Genomic DNA, 13,109 nt, shown 5'->3' on the forward strand with positions numbered 1-13,109 from the left:
TTCATCTATCTGCCTGTTCTGCTCCCCACTCTGTCTCTGGTGAAGCCTCTCACCGCCCCTGAGCCTCTGGCCTGTACCCCAGTTCTATATTCACAAATATAATAAATCTTTAAAAAAAAAAATGGGGCTGGCAAAATTCCTGAATAATGAAGAAGCAGGGCCCTCAGGAGTTGATTCGAGGAATCCTCCTCCCAAGCAAGAGCCCCTGGATCCTGAGCATATGTGAGCACGCAGAGACTAACCTCAGGGACACCGAGCAGTGGGGTCTGGACTGGAGCTAAAGCTTATGTGGGCAGTTTTACAGGAGCCTGCCAACTATCTTCCAAGGCAACTGGGTCACTTTGCATTCCCACTAGCAATGAATCAGAATTCCTATTACTCCACATCCTTGTCAGCAGTTGGTGTTGTCAGTGTTTTAGACCTGTCCATAGGTGTACAGCAATAGCTTGTTGTTCCGATTTGCAATTCCTTAATGACATGTGATGTTGAACAGCTTTTCAGATGGTTAACTAATATCCATAGATGCTCTTTGGTGATGAGTCTGTTCCTATCTTTAGCCCATTTTTCAATTGTTTTCATTGTTTTTTTAAAAAGATTTATTTATTTGTGCAAACAGGGTACAGGCCAGAGGTGCAGGGGCAGTGAGAGGCTTCACCAGAGACAGAATGGGGAGCAGAACAGGGCAACTGACAAAGTACACTGCTGAGGGGAGCAGCGGGTGGGTCAGGAGAGGTCTGCCGCGCCATGTGGGTCACCTCTGGTGCTGGGATTGAACTCATGCTGAAGTGACTTTAGCTTCTTAGTGCTGTGCTTTAACTTGCTGCGCCACCAAGGAGGGCCCTGTTTTCATTGTTGTTTTAAGAGTTCTTTGTACATTTTTGATGAAAGCCTTTATCCAAAACTCATGCCATTCTCAACAACACAGATGGAGCCAGAAGGGGCTATGCATAGTCAGTGAAATAAGCCAGAGGTGAAAAGAAAGATATCAAATAGTTTCACTTATCGCAGGAATGTAAGGTTGCCAAATAAGGTGTCAAAAAAAGAAACCAGCGACAACAATAATAATAATAGCAGGCAACCATAAAACAGAGACATTCTGCGAGGGACGGGGAGGAAAAGGGATCAAAACAGGGGAGAGGAGCACACAAGGGACTATGCTGATGGCTCCCGGGGCAACTGGTGGTGGGGAATTTACGGCAAATACACAATGATGTAAAAGACATAAAATAAATCGATAGAAGAAAGTCTTTATCAAGTATGTATTTCTGTGGCTTGTCTTTTCATTCTCTTAAAAGAAAGTTCTTTACATCTCTAAGTGACTGGAAAAAAATGTAAAAGAGACTGTATCATGTCATGTGAAAATGACATAAACTTCAAATACTAGTTCCCGTACAGCCATACTGGGCACAGGCACTCTGCTTCTGAGCCACACAGCAGAGCCAGGAGTCTGTAGTTTTACAGACACACACACAGACCCTGCGGCAAAATGTGCTGTGCTCTGTAGCTTCGTGCTGCTGTCTGGCACAAAGTCAGGGGCACAGTCAGACCCTGAGAGCCTCCTGAGTCTTCACGTTCACTCTGCAGGGACAGCCTATCTTTTGACGACCAGTGAATATTCCTCATGGAAAACGAGAGCAGCAGACTTCACGTGCTTCATGATTGAGGTGTAGCGAGAGCTAGGCTTTATCAATCAGAGAGCAAAGTACTGTGCTCGCTACACAGTGACACTGTATGCACTGGGCTGAAGGACACAACAAACCTTTACCAGGCTGAGCGTTCAGCGCCGTGCTCCCAACTCACAGGGGAGAGTGCTCAGAAAACCTAGACATTTAAAGCGGGATATTTCATACTGCCCAATTTCTTCACAAATTGTAAAGTGCAATCAAAGTGGCTCATTTGTTAGCCATTTAGTGATGGGACACTAATTATATCATCTCTGATTGTGCAGGTGAGGGAGGGTGAACAGGGAATATAAATTTGCTTGAAACTACTCATCTTGCAGCAAGAATAGTTGCTTAAAGAGTTAAGGGCCTTGGGAACAACATCAGTTGTCACTGTAATACAAGGCATGTGAGGTTGAGCGGTTTTCTTTTCCTCTTCAGGAGTCGGCAGGTGTTTCTGACACTGCTCTGCAGTTGTGTTTTTTTTTTAATAAGATTTATTTATTTATTCATATAGAGCTGTGGTACAGGCCAGAGATGCAGAGGGTGAGAGGATTCACCAGAGACAGAGTGGGGTACAGAACAGGCAGATCTACAAAGTACACTGCTGAGGGGAGCAGCGGGCGGGTCAGGAGAGGTCTGCAGCGCCATGTGGTCTCCTCCGGGGCAGGCGGGAATCGAACTCATGCGGAAGTGGCTTTAGCTTCTCAGTGCTGTGCTTTAACCCGCTGCACCACCAGGGAGGGCCATCTGCCGTTGTGTTTTTAAGAGTCGACATTAAGTTTGAAGCGAGTAAGGAATGAATGAAGCCTCCGTTACTCAAATCATAAGTACCAGCAAGGACACTTTCCAAAAGTTGGGAAAACACTAATTCGATACAATCTGAAATGGAATCTGCTAAGAAGTGTTAACAGGTGCTGATGGGTGAGCAGAGACTTCGTTGACTATATTTACAGCGCTTGTGAGGATGTAGTTAAAGTCTATGATGATTCATTTATTTTCTGCAGAAAGTACTTGGCCCGCAGTATTTGGCTTTATCAGGTGTGACTAACCAGTGCACTTCACTGGATTTGAGCACCAGTTCTGTGAATTCTTGTTGCTTTTTTTAAAAAAGATCTACTTATGCATACAGAACTGGGGTATAGGCCAGAGGTGCAGGGGCAGCAAGAGGCTTCACCAGAGACAGAGTGGGGGGCAGAACAGGCAGATGAGTGAAATACACTGCTGAGGGGAGCAGCAGGCAGTCGAGGGGAGGTCTGCTGCATCATGTGGGTCACCCCCAGGGCCAGGGATTGAACTCGCACTGAAGCGGCTGCGGCCGGCTCACAGTGCTGTATCCTAACTTAACCATTGTGCCACCAGGGAGGGCCCCTCTATGAATTTTTGTTAGAAATAGAAGTTGAGCAGTCTGACTTCCCTAACAACTCAGCAATTCAATGGCTTGGGGGTAGTAAAATTTTCTTGTGATTTATTTTAATAAATCTTGTCTTTTAACTAAACTCTAGATCCCAGGAGGGCAATATATGACTGCAGGAGAATAAGGATTTGGGGCTGAGTCCTGGGCTCTAGCCACCAGCTGCCAGCAATGCCCCGTGCCAAGGGAGGTGCCTTCCTTCCACATCCTACCTCTCTATTCCACCACTATTAAAAAGCAAGGGTTTGTCTGACATTTATGATAACAGTCGCTTGTATTGTCCTTGTGTTACAGGTGAGGCACAAGGCCCAGAAAGCTTGAGGGAGTCTCTGAAGCCACTCAGCAGGGTTGCTCAGATCTCAGCTCATTCCACTCAGTTCCAGTCTAGACCCTGCTTCTCAGGGTCCCTGAGCTTGGCCTGTGGGTGGTCACATGTGCTCAGGACCTGGGGGTGTTCGCTGGAAAGGATTGCTGGAATCAACTCATGTGGGCACTGATTATTCAGTAATCAGGAATTTCACCAGGCTAGACCTCTACCATGGGGAAAGCATTTTTATACCACAGAGATCTGCAAATTTTACAAATCAGGGCCTTTTCCTCCCCTTTGAGCCAATTTACCGGCACATCACTGGACAACCAGGAAGGATACAAGCAGTCTGAATACCAGAGCCGCAGCTGGGCTTGGGGGAATTGGCTGCTTTCAACTCATGGAACTCCTGAATCAAAAAGGGTATCTGAGGCCACATGGTCATCTCACAGAAGGAAGAAATGAGGCCCAGGATAGAGATAAGCATGTTCCTTGCAGCAGCAGAGGCAAAACAGACACAGAACTGGACCACATCCCATGCCAGTTTCCAAAAACCCAGTGCCTGCTGCTGTGATGGAGAAATGGGGTGAGCCACACTCTTTAGCCCAGAAACCCATGCACCCAGAAGCCATGGCCTGGCCCAGAGATCTGTCTGGGTTTGTGGAGTAAAACCCTCTGGTGAGTCCTTGTTCCCTCCAGAGAGCTCACCTTTGCCAGATGCTCAGCCAGCTTGTCCCTGGCACCCTTGATTTCCTTCAGCCCATTCTTGAATGCTGTGTCCACCACATCACATTGCTTGCGCTGGTCACTGGCTGTCTGGGACAGGACTCGGTCCACCAGGGCCTTCAGTGTACGGGAGTTATTCCTCTGTTTGTCAGCCTTCTCCACGTTAGTGTTGGAGAACTCCAACCACTCCTCCAGACTCACAGAGCTGAAACAGAAGCCATGCAATTGGTCACGGCTGATCTGAGCTGGGAGAGGAGCTGTGGGGAGGGGGACAGGCTCCTGGAAATCCACCATCAGATGCACCTAGAATGCTTCCCCTCTGAGAGCAAAAGGAACAGTGTCTGTGGGAATCACTGTCCCCTTGCAGAAACCTACCCACTCTATGCCAGGACCAAACAGCACATTGTAAGCTCATCTCCTCATCCTCACCATGGCCAAGTGAGTTCATTTTTTAATTTCCATTTTACAGATGAGGAAAACTTGAGTTCAGAAGGATGGAGTAATTCGGCCAAGTTCACACAGGTGAGGGGCAATTGAGTTTTAAAATAACAGCAACAAGAACCTCCCTGGTGCTATTAGGGGTTAAGTCTCAGCACAACGAAGCCATCAGTAACCACTGCAGCACAAGTTCTCTCCTGGCCTGGGAGCTGACCCACATGCCGCAGCAGACCTCTCCTGCCCTGCCTGCTGCTCCCCTCAGCAGTGTATTTCAGTAGATCTGCCTGTTCTGCTCCCCATTCTGTCTCTGGTGGATCCTCTCTCCCCCACACTTCTGGCTGGTACCCCAGCTCTTGTATGCATAAATAAGTAAATCTTTTTTTTTTTTAATAATAACAGCAACAGACAGGAAAGAAAACAACAACAAAAATATACAAACAAGTTTTGGGCAAAGAAAGAGGCAGAACATTCAAACCCCCCATGAAGACCCAGCAAGGAGCTGGCATTGCCGTCAGATCTCGTCTGCTGGAATCACCTCCCGAAGTCTGGGTCTCCATCCCCATTGGGCAATGCACAAAAGACATGCAACCCCCAAAATGGTATTTCCTAAATTCTTAACTTTTTCACAGGCAAACTGCCTACCAGAGATAACAAGTTTAAAGTCTGCATATGCCCTGTCTGGAAATTAACAATTGCCTTCAAAAATGATACCTAGAAAGAGTCCCCAAAACAGAGATTTGTGTTTCTGCCATGTGTGCATGTTGGTGTGACATACAGATAACGCTGGGTGTCTCAGGGGTCTCAGTGGTGTGGGAAAAGGGACATTACCGAGCTATGGGGAAAGTATTAACTTGGCCTTTATACATTTTTTACATTATTTTGTTTTAAAAGATGAATAGGTACTAGGATATTTTTCAAAGGTTTAAAGACTTTTTGTAAGATTTTTAGAGTGGACCCGACCTGGAGGCCCGAGGAGCCCCCGGGACCTGTCTCAGGTACAGACACCCAGCACCTGACTCTGCCACCTCCCACCTGCTGTCAGAATGTGTGCGAGGTCCCACCCTGGCCTGGAAGCACTGGGACACCTCCGAGCAGGGAGGAAGACCACGCAGACAGCCGGCGTCAGGGACCCACTCACTTTGGTTCAACCCTCACGACGTTCTCAGAGTATCTGATGTTTGGAGAGTTGTTGTTGAGTGAGAAGCAGATATCATCGATGGTCAGGGCCACAAACTTGTCCTTCAAGTCCTTCTCAAGACTGTATTTGGCAGAGCGGTTCAGCCTAAAGGGAGAAAGTAAACAGGGTTCTCCCTCTGAAATGCAGGGTGGCTGCAGCAGGTGCTTGGGAGACCTTGGAAAGTGAAACTAAAGCTTGGTCTGGTACAGGGTGGGTGCTAACTCACCTCCTCCCAGCCTTCCTTCATCCCAAGTCTCTCTCACACACACTACACATGCTTGGTAACAAATTAACAAAACCAAGCTGGACCTTGAAGTCTCCCTCCAACTGCGACTCTTTCTGCTATCACTGTGGTGCCTTGGGGTGTAGGAGAGGTCAGCCTGGCAAGAAAGGCTCTGTGGCAGAGGCGAAATCCGGCACCCCATCTCCACCACCTACCACCAGAGGGCAGCTCTCATGTACGGAAAGGTTGTCCAGGTCTCACTCTGAATGCTCCTGGTCACCCCCCGCTGTGGAAAGTGCTGGAAGGACTCCAGCTACGCCTGACAGCTATACCTGATCTGCTCAGTTGTCTCCTCCAGGGTGCGGGTCAGTAGGGACTTCACGCCCTGCATGATCTCATCCTCCTTCATCAGCTCTTCTTCCACTTCATCATGCACCAAGTCAATGCCAATTCGCTTCTCCCTGATGGAGAGAGAGGTAGCAGGTCACCCAGTGCTTGGAGGGAGGAAATTTCATAGGTGCTGACATCTGGACATTCAGTCTGGACAGCTGGTCTGCTTAGATGATGTGAGGACGAATGCCCCATGAGTTGTGTCTATGTGACGTGAAAATATTCAAAACACAATGAAGAAAAGACAATTGATGACTGTCACTTAGTTTGGGAAAATGCCAGGCATGTTGCCCTCCGTGTACCAACAGTTCTGAAGGCATTTTGTTCTGAACTATTTATTGGGAATGTTGTCTTTTGATTTAGAATGGGAAGGCCTTTTTCCTTCCTTTGAATCCAGAAAGATGCTTTATAATAATCATAATAACTCCAACATTAATATTCCCCCTACCACGGGGGTAGGGAGGGTGGTTAACCACACTGCATGACTGAGCTTTTTATATGCGTATTTTCAGTTAATCCTCTAAAGTAATGTGCGGAAACTGAACACGTTAACCAAAATCACAGAACACAGTAACCACGATGGCCCAAATTGACATCACTGCCATCTATTCTCTACGTGGCATGATAGTTCTTAGGGGGAAGTCGCCACCTTCACCAGCTATGTGACCTCAGCATGGTATGTGACTTGCCTGTACCTTGGCTCCCTCGTCGGTAGGATGAGATAATGATTAGTGCTTCATGGGGCTGCAACCAGGAACAAATGGATATGAAAGCAGATAGAGGGGTGCCCAACACGCAGTGGCATGTACTCCTCTGGCTCAGCCACCTCGACAGTCTAATCACCCTTAGGCCACTTGAGACCATGGCTACTGGCCTCTTTGATCACCGCCCATCCCTTGGGTGCCCAGAGGGTCCTGGCTAAGCTTACTGACAAGGCTTCCCAGGAAGAGGGAAGCCGTGGGTTGTCACAGCTTGGGAAACTGCATGTAGCTCACTGTTGGGAGAGAGCTCTGAGCCTGGAGAGTCACTTGGGGTCCCTTCATGATGACCTTGTTAGTTAAGCTAGAAATTTGAACTTTATCTTGAAGGTATTAGGACACAGGCTTGTAATTCGGGATTTTAAGTATAGGGATGACCTGTAGAAATCTGCATTTGGAGAAGTTCACACAGCTGTATCTGTGGAGGATGCCCTGGGTCGGAGGGGGCAATGGTGGCAGCAAGAGACCTGAGGCAGCCCTCCCTGGTGGTGCAATAGGCTGGGACACAGCACTGCAAGCTAGTCACGGCCACTTCAGTGAGAGTTCTATCCCCGGCCTGGAGCTGACCCACATGGAGCAGCAGACCTCTCCTGGCCCTCCTGCTGCTCCCCTCAGCAGTGTATTTAGTCAATCTGCCTGTTTTGCTGCCCACTCTGTCTCTGGTGAATCTTCTCTGTCTCTCGCTACACCTCTGGCTTATACCCCAGTTCTGTACACATAAATAATAAATAAATCTTAAAAGAGAGAGAGAGAGAGACCTGAGGCATGCCAGCGAGGACTGCGACAGGGTACGGGTCTGGAACAGCATCACCCCAGAGTAGAGAGGATCACTCATAGGGTGATCGTAGGCCTTGTAGATGGGATATCATATAAAAAGGTATGTTGGCACCATGCTCTCTGGATCATTAAAGGCTTCTGTGTGCCTTGTCCTCTAGTAACTAGTAGTATATCTTCATCTTGCCCCAAATAAAGGTTACCATTTCCCAGTTTCTACTGATGTGGCCATATGAGAAGCAGGCAGAAAAGGTAAATGCCAAGCCCTAATTATTCCTGCTTGCAGGCATGTAAGCAATGGGTGGAACTCCAGCTGCCATCTTGAGTCAGGAGGTAAACTTGGGAGTAAAAGCTTCATGCAGTAAAGCAACAAGCTAGAAAAAGTTGATCCTTCCTGGTGGGCTAGGGGTTAAGTATCAGTGCTATTACCTCTGCAGCCTGAGTTCAATCCCCAGCCAGGAAGGTGACCCACGTGGCACAACAGACCTTTCCTGTCTCACCCACTGCTCCCCTCAGCAGTATGTTTCAGTAGATCTGCCTGTTCCACTCCCCGCTCAGTCTCTGGTGGATCCTCTCACCCCCGGTACCTCTAGCCTGTACCCCAGTTCTTCTAGGAAAAAAAAATAAAGACAGATAAAGCCCAGTGACTTATCATGCCAGGCCTGAACTACTTCCCCAGCCCTTAAGTGTGAGAGAAAAGGAATCCTCTAAAGTCCAGTGTCAGTTTGCAGTTTTCTGATTACCCACAGCCAAATATAGTCCAAACTTACATTTAAGTTAGTCAACAGTAGAATTTAGACATGCACCAAACCCAGCACCCTCAGCACGCCAAGATCACCCCAGGTCTAACAGACAAGACTGCCCTGTCTCAACCTAATCTACTACGTAGCCAGTCGGTTTTATATCCCAGCATTCCATTTCTCACAGCAGAAGCTCCTACCTGTATGCCAGGCAGGTCTGAGTGATATGCAGGGGCTCTTTTAAGCTCTCCAGTGCTTTCTCCAGTCTGGTCTGATAAGCTAGCAGGTCCTCAGTTTCATACACAAGCTGCTCAAGCTTGTCATCTAACTCCTTCTTCCAGAACCTGACTTCCTCAAGTCTCTGTTCTGAAGCACAAAAAGAAGTTATGCCAGAGTGAATCTACTCCCAATGTAGCCAAGTTTTGCATTAGAAACTTGAAGACTTGAGTAAAATTGCCTGAGATATGTTTTCTTAAGCTATGCTACTTGGGCATCTTTTTGTTTTGTTAGGGTTTACTAACTGAAGATGAATTTTAGAAGCAGTTTGCAACATCACAAAAAAATCTGCTGAGATTTTCATTGGTGACACATTGAGTCTATAGGCTAATATGAGAAGAATTGGCATCTTTAAAATATTGAAATTTCTAATCCATTAATTTCTAATCCATTAATTTCTAATCCATTAATGGACACTTCCCTGATAAATGTATTTATAATTTCTTTAATTTCTTGGAATAACAATTTATAGTTTTCAGTGTAGAATTCTTACACAGCTTTAATTAGCTTATTTCCACATATTTGAACTTAAACTTAGAGTAAGAGACTAATTTTTTAATGAGTCAATCAATCAGTGAAGTTAAGGTTCAGACCTTGAAAATTTTGCTGTCATGCCTACTGAAACACAATTATTTTTTATTTAATATATTTATGTGTGTGTGTGTATCATTGTTCATTTTTGAACTTTGTACACTCTTTGATTTCTCTTGATCAGTCAGGTGTAATCTCCATAAAATTCCCATCACCAAGTCTCCTGTGTTCTTCCCTCCCCTGTTTTGATCCCTCTCCTTTCTCCCTTCCCTGCTGAATGTCTCTGATATATAGTTTACTTGTTAGTTTTGTCTTTTTTTGTTCTGACTACTTATTTGGTTCCCCATGTTCCTATGAATGAAACCATGAATAGTTTTCTTTTTTCTCGGACTTATTTCACTGAGCATGATCCCTTCCAGCTCCAGCAATTGTTGCTGTAAATGGCATGAATTTATCCTTTTTATTGCTGAGTAGTATTCCATCGTGTCTATATACCACATCTTTTTTAGCCAGTCATCTGTTTGGGGGCATTTAGGTTGTGTCCATATCTTAACTGCTGTAAGTAGAGCTGTAATAAACATAGGAGTGTAGGTGAAACACAATTATTATGAAAAATGGGTGGTGTGCCTGCACATATTGTAAAAAAAAAAAACAGTACACAGTTATAGAGAACAGGCCTGCCTCTAAGCTGGTGTGTGTGTGCGGGGTGAGGGGGTCCACCCTCCCCCAGCAAGTGCCTGACATCTAAACTATTGACTTTCATGCTTTGATTTGTTAGAAGTTAAAAAATTAGTCATCCTTAGATAGTTTTACCCACAGTTGTGCTTGTTCATCCTGGCCAGTGTTATTAATACATTAAATAATTTTCCAGCATTTAAAAAGTGGGTAAAATCCACCTTCCCTGGGCCCTATTCTTTCTTCAAAAGCACAGGTTGAAATTGAATAATAGCTTCTTCCTTAGATAGAGAGAGTGTTCCCCACAGTCTCTGCCACGTTTACTGTTTAAGGAGGTCTTACTCAACCCCCTGTGTTACCTACCCAACACTTAGAGACTGCTGCATTTGTGATCTCTGGTTATCAGTTGTTGGTATTTACGTGGTTTGTTTCCTGTTGTGTTTATTTTTACTTATTTAAGGGCACCAACTATTAAGTGGTGTTTTTAAGTAGGGGGTCATCAAGAGAAAACTACTTCTCTAAGAACTCAACTCAAATGATCCTCTCTAGGAAATTTTTCCCAATCTCCAGTGCCTGCCCCATCGCTACTTTTCTAACTTTGCCTGATCACTTATCTGTCTATACTCTGATTATTAATTTTTGAATCCTTTCTTCCTCAAGGCAGAGGTCCCCATAAAACAGATGTTCATCATTCCCTTGGATATTCCCAGTGCTTAGTCCACAGATGCTCCTAGAGCCACAAGATATGTGCATCAAGCCAATCTAGCCGTGAAGGATGATGGGTGGCTGAAATTCAAACTGGGTTGCCATACTTTTATCTTAGAATAAACTCAAACATAGAGCACAGAAAACACACAAGTTCCCCTAATATTTCAAGTTTAGCCTATTGTCACACCTAATCCTTAAGTGAAAAATAACAATACAGTTAAACTCCAACAGTCTCATCCAAATATGTTCATAATTACACCAAGCCCATTGTCTTACCTATTTTCTTGTTCACATCACTTTGAGATTTTCTTGTGCTCTTTTCAATTTCATCCACAAGTCTCTGGCTTTCGGACACCAGGCGTTCAGACTTGGACCTCTGGGCCTCTGCTTTGTGGTACTGGTTCTTGTTAGCGACGAGCCACTCTGAACGCAGGAATTTCGGGGGAGACTGTAGTAATTTGGCCATTGGACGTTTCCAAAGTCCTGATCAAAAGCAGACTTTAGATTAACAGAAAGCAATTTGTCCTTTGCTTTTTTTATTCAATTTTTATTAAAGGGGCATACATACCCAACAGTGCATAAATCATATTCTGCACTCAAAATGAGAACAGCTGTGTAGACAGAACCCAGATTAAGAAATAAGCACCACCAGCACCACGTGCCCACTCCAATCCAATTCTCTGTCCACACCTCCACAGCGTCACCACCATCCTGACTTTTAACTGTATAAATTGGTCCTGCTGCTTTGAATTTAATGTAAAGGGAATCCTATAGCATGTGATCTTTTCTATCAGACTTCTTTTGCTCAGCATAATGTTTGTAAGATGTATCCATATCATTCATATATTTACATTTGTGCATTCTTAATGCTGTACAGTACACCACTGTATGCATAAACCAAAGTTTATCTGTCTTTTCTGTTTTTGAATATTTGGGTTGTTTCCAGGTTGGGACCACCATGTCAGTGTTATGAATATTCTCATACATGTCTTTTGGTGAACATATGCATGCATTTTTTATGATTCATTAGAATGTCTGTGTCAGAGGGTGTTAGAAAATACTGCCAAACAGCTGAACCTAGACAGATTTTCTTTTAAAAATGAACAAATGTGACATCTGTAAACTGACAACTGGGCGTTGCTCCTATTCAACCGATAAAAATAATCTAGAAACTTCCCAGACACAGAAGTGAGGAAAGAAGGGGAACATGTGAGAAGGCAACAGGCAGAGACTGCCAACAAGAACAGTAAAATGTCCTCCCCTCAACTGCACTCAGTTCTGCTGACCCTGAGTACTGCCTTCCTCAGACATCTGTCACCACCCCTGCCCTCCACATACGCAAAATCCCTACAAACCTAAGCATCGACCTTTAGCAGTCTCTGGAGCCCTGAACCCCTTCAAATACCCAAGAACTTGACCAGAATCAGATCTTGACCAGGCTGAGGAACCCAGGCCACCTAGCCCCCTCAAATAACATGGGGGCCCCCATTTTTCCCAAGGCCAGTCCACCAATGGTTCCTCCCAAGCTTTTCCGAATTTGAAGGTTCAAAATTTAGCCCAAGACTCCTGAATAAGTCTGAGTAGCTTCCTAATAGAGAGAAGTCTGTATTAGGGTTAAATTTAGGCCGATCCCAATGAGGGCTTTAAGTAGGGGGCGAAGGCTGCAAATAAGGGCTAGCGTGGTGAAGCCCGGGTCTACTTACCTCACTGCCACAACCACTACAGGAGCTCCGGATGGGAGCCTTCTTACCCCAAACGATCGATGCCTAAGCTCCGGCAGACGTGGGAGGTAAACTGCATGGTCTCCATAACAACCGCTGACGCGGCACCAGGGCAAAGGCAGCTTCACTGGAAGGCTCTGCGCAGGCGCGAGTTCTGAGCGCTACCCCCACCCCCCACCCCCTTCTGTCTACAAGGGCGCTGGCAATACAGGGGTGTGGTCGGAGAGCACGGGGTGGGGTGGGGGTGGGGGACAGGAGCTCGACTATTTCAACCCATCGCGAAGACAAGAGACACCAAGCAGGAGCGCACCCCAAACTCTAAGCGGGTAGTCACGAGACTGTCTAGTGGCTCTGCCGCGGGTGGGGTCTCCTGGACTGGCTGCTCCCCCTCGGTGGCCCACGGGTACTGTGAGGTTGAGTTGGACAGTGAGTCCAGGCCTCACAGATGGACGGGATCGGGCCACTAAATCACAGCCCAAGCGCTGCTGGGAGAATACGCGAGATTCCTGGGGTCGTGGGGCCGAGGGCTCCCTAGGCAGCCATGGGTCTCCAACCAGGGCAGTGGGGCGACCCAGAGTTAGGGGTCAGGA

At 46.2% G+C, this 13,109-nt stretch overlaps 1 protein-coding gene across 1 annotated transcript in view; it reads right to left on the reverse strand.

Moving 5' to 3' along the window:
- Positions 1-12,599, reverse strand: part of TEKT1 (tektin 1) — a 17,747-nt gene extending 5,148 nt beyond the window's left edge. The window contains exons 1-6 of the mRNA XM_004684751.2: positions 12,502-12,599; positions 11,075-11,281; positions 8,809-8,974; positions 6,279-6,407; positions 5,685-5,828; positions 4,091-4,313 (exon numbers count right to left, since the gene is read on the reverse strand). Coding sequence (XP_004684808.1) covers positions 4,091-4,313; positions 5,685-5,828; positions 6,279-6,407; positions 8,809-8,974; positions 11,075-11,264 — 852 coding nt within the window. The 5' untranslated portion in view covers positions 11,265-11,281; positions 12,502-12,599. The remainder of the gene's footprint in view (positions 1-4,090; positions 4,314-5,684; positions 5,829-6,278; positions 6,408-8,808; positions 8,975-11,074; positions 11,282-12,501) is intronic.
- Positions 12,600-13,109: the final 510 nt, after the last annotated feature.

This window comes from Condylura cristata, unplaced genomic scaffold, assembly GCF_000260355.1.
Source record: "Condylura cristata isolate star-nosed mole 26May11 unplaced genomic scaffold, ConCri1.0 scaffold00017, whole genome shotgun sequence".
In the NCBI taxonomy this organism is placed as follows: Eukaryota; Metazoa; Chordata; class Mammalia; order Eulipotyphla; family Talpidae; genus Condylura; species Condylura cristata.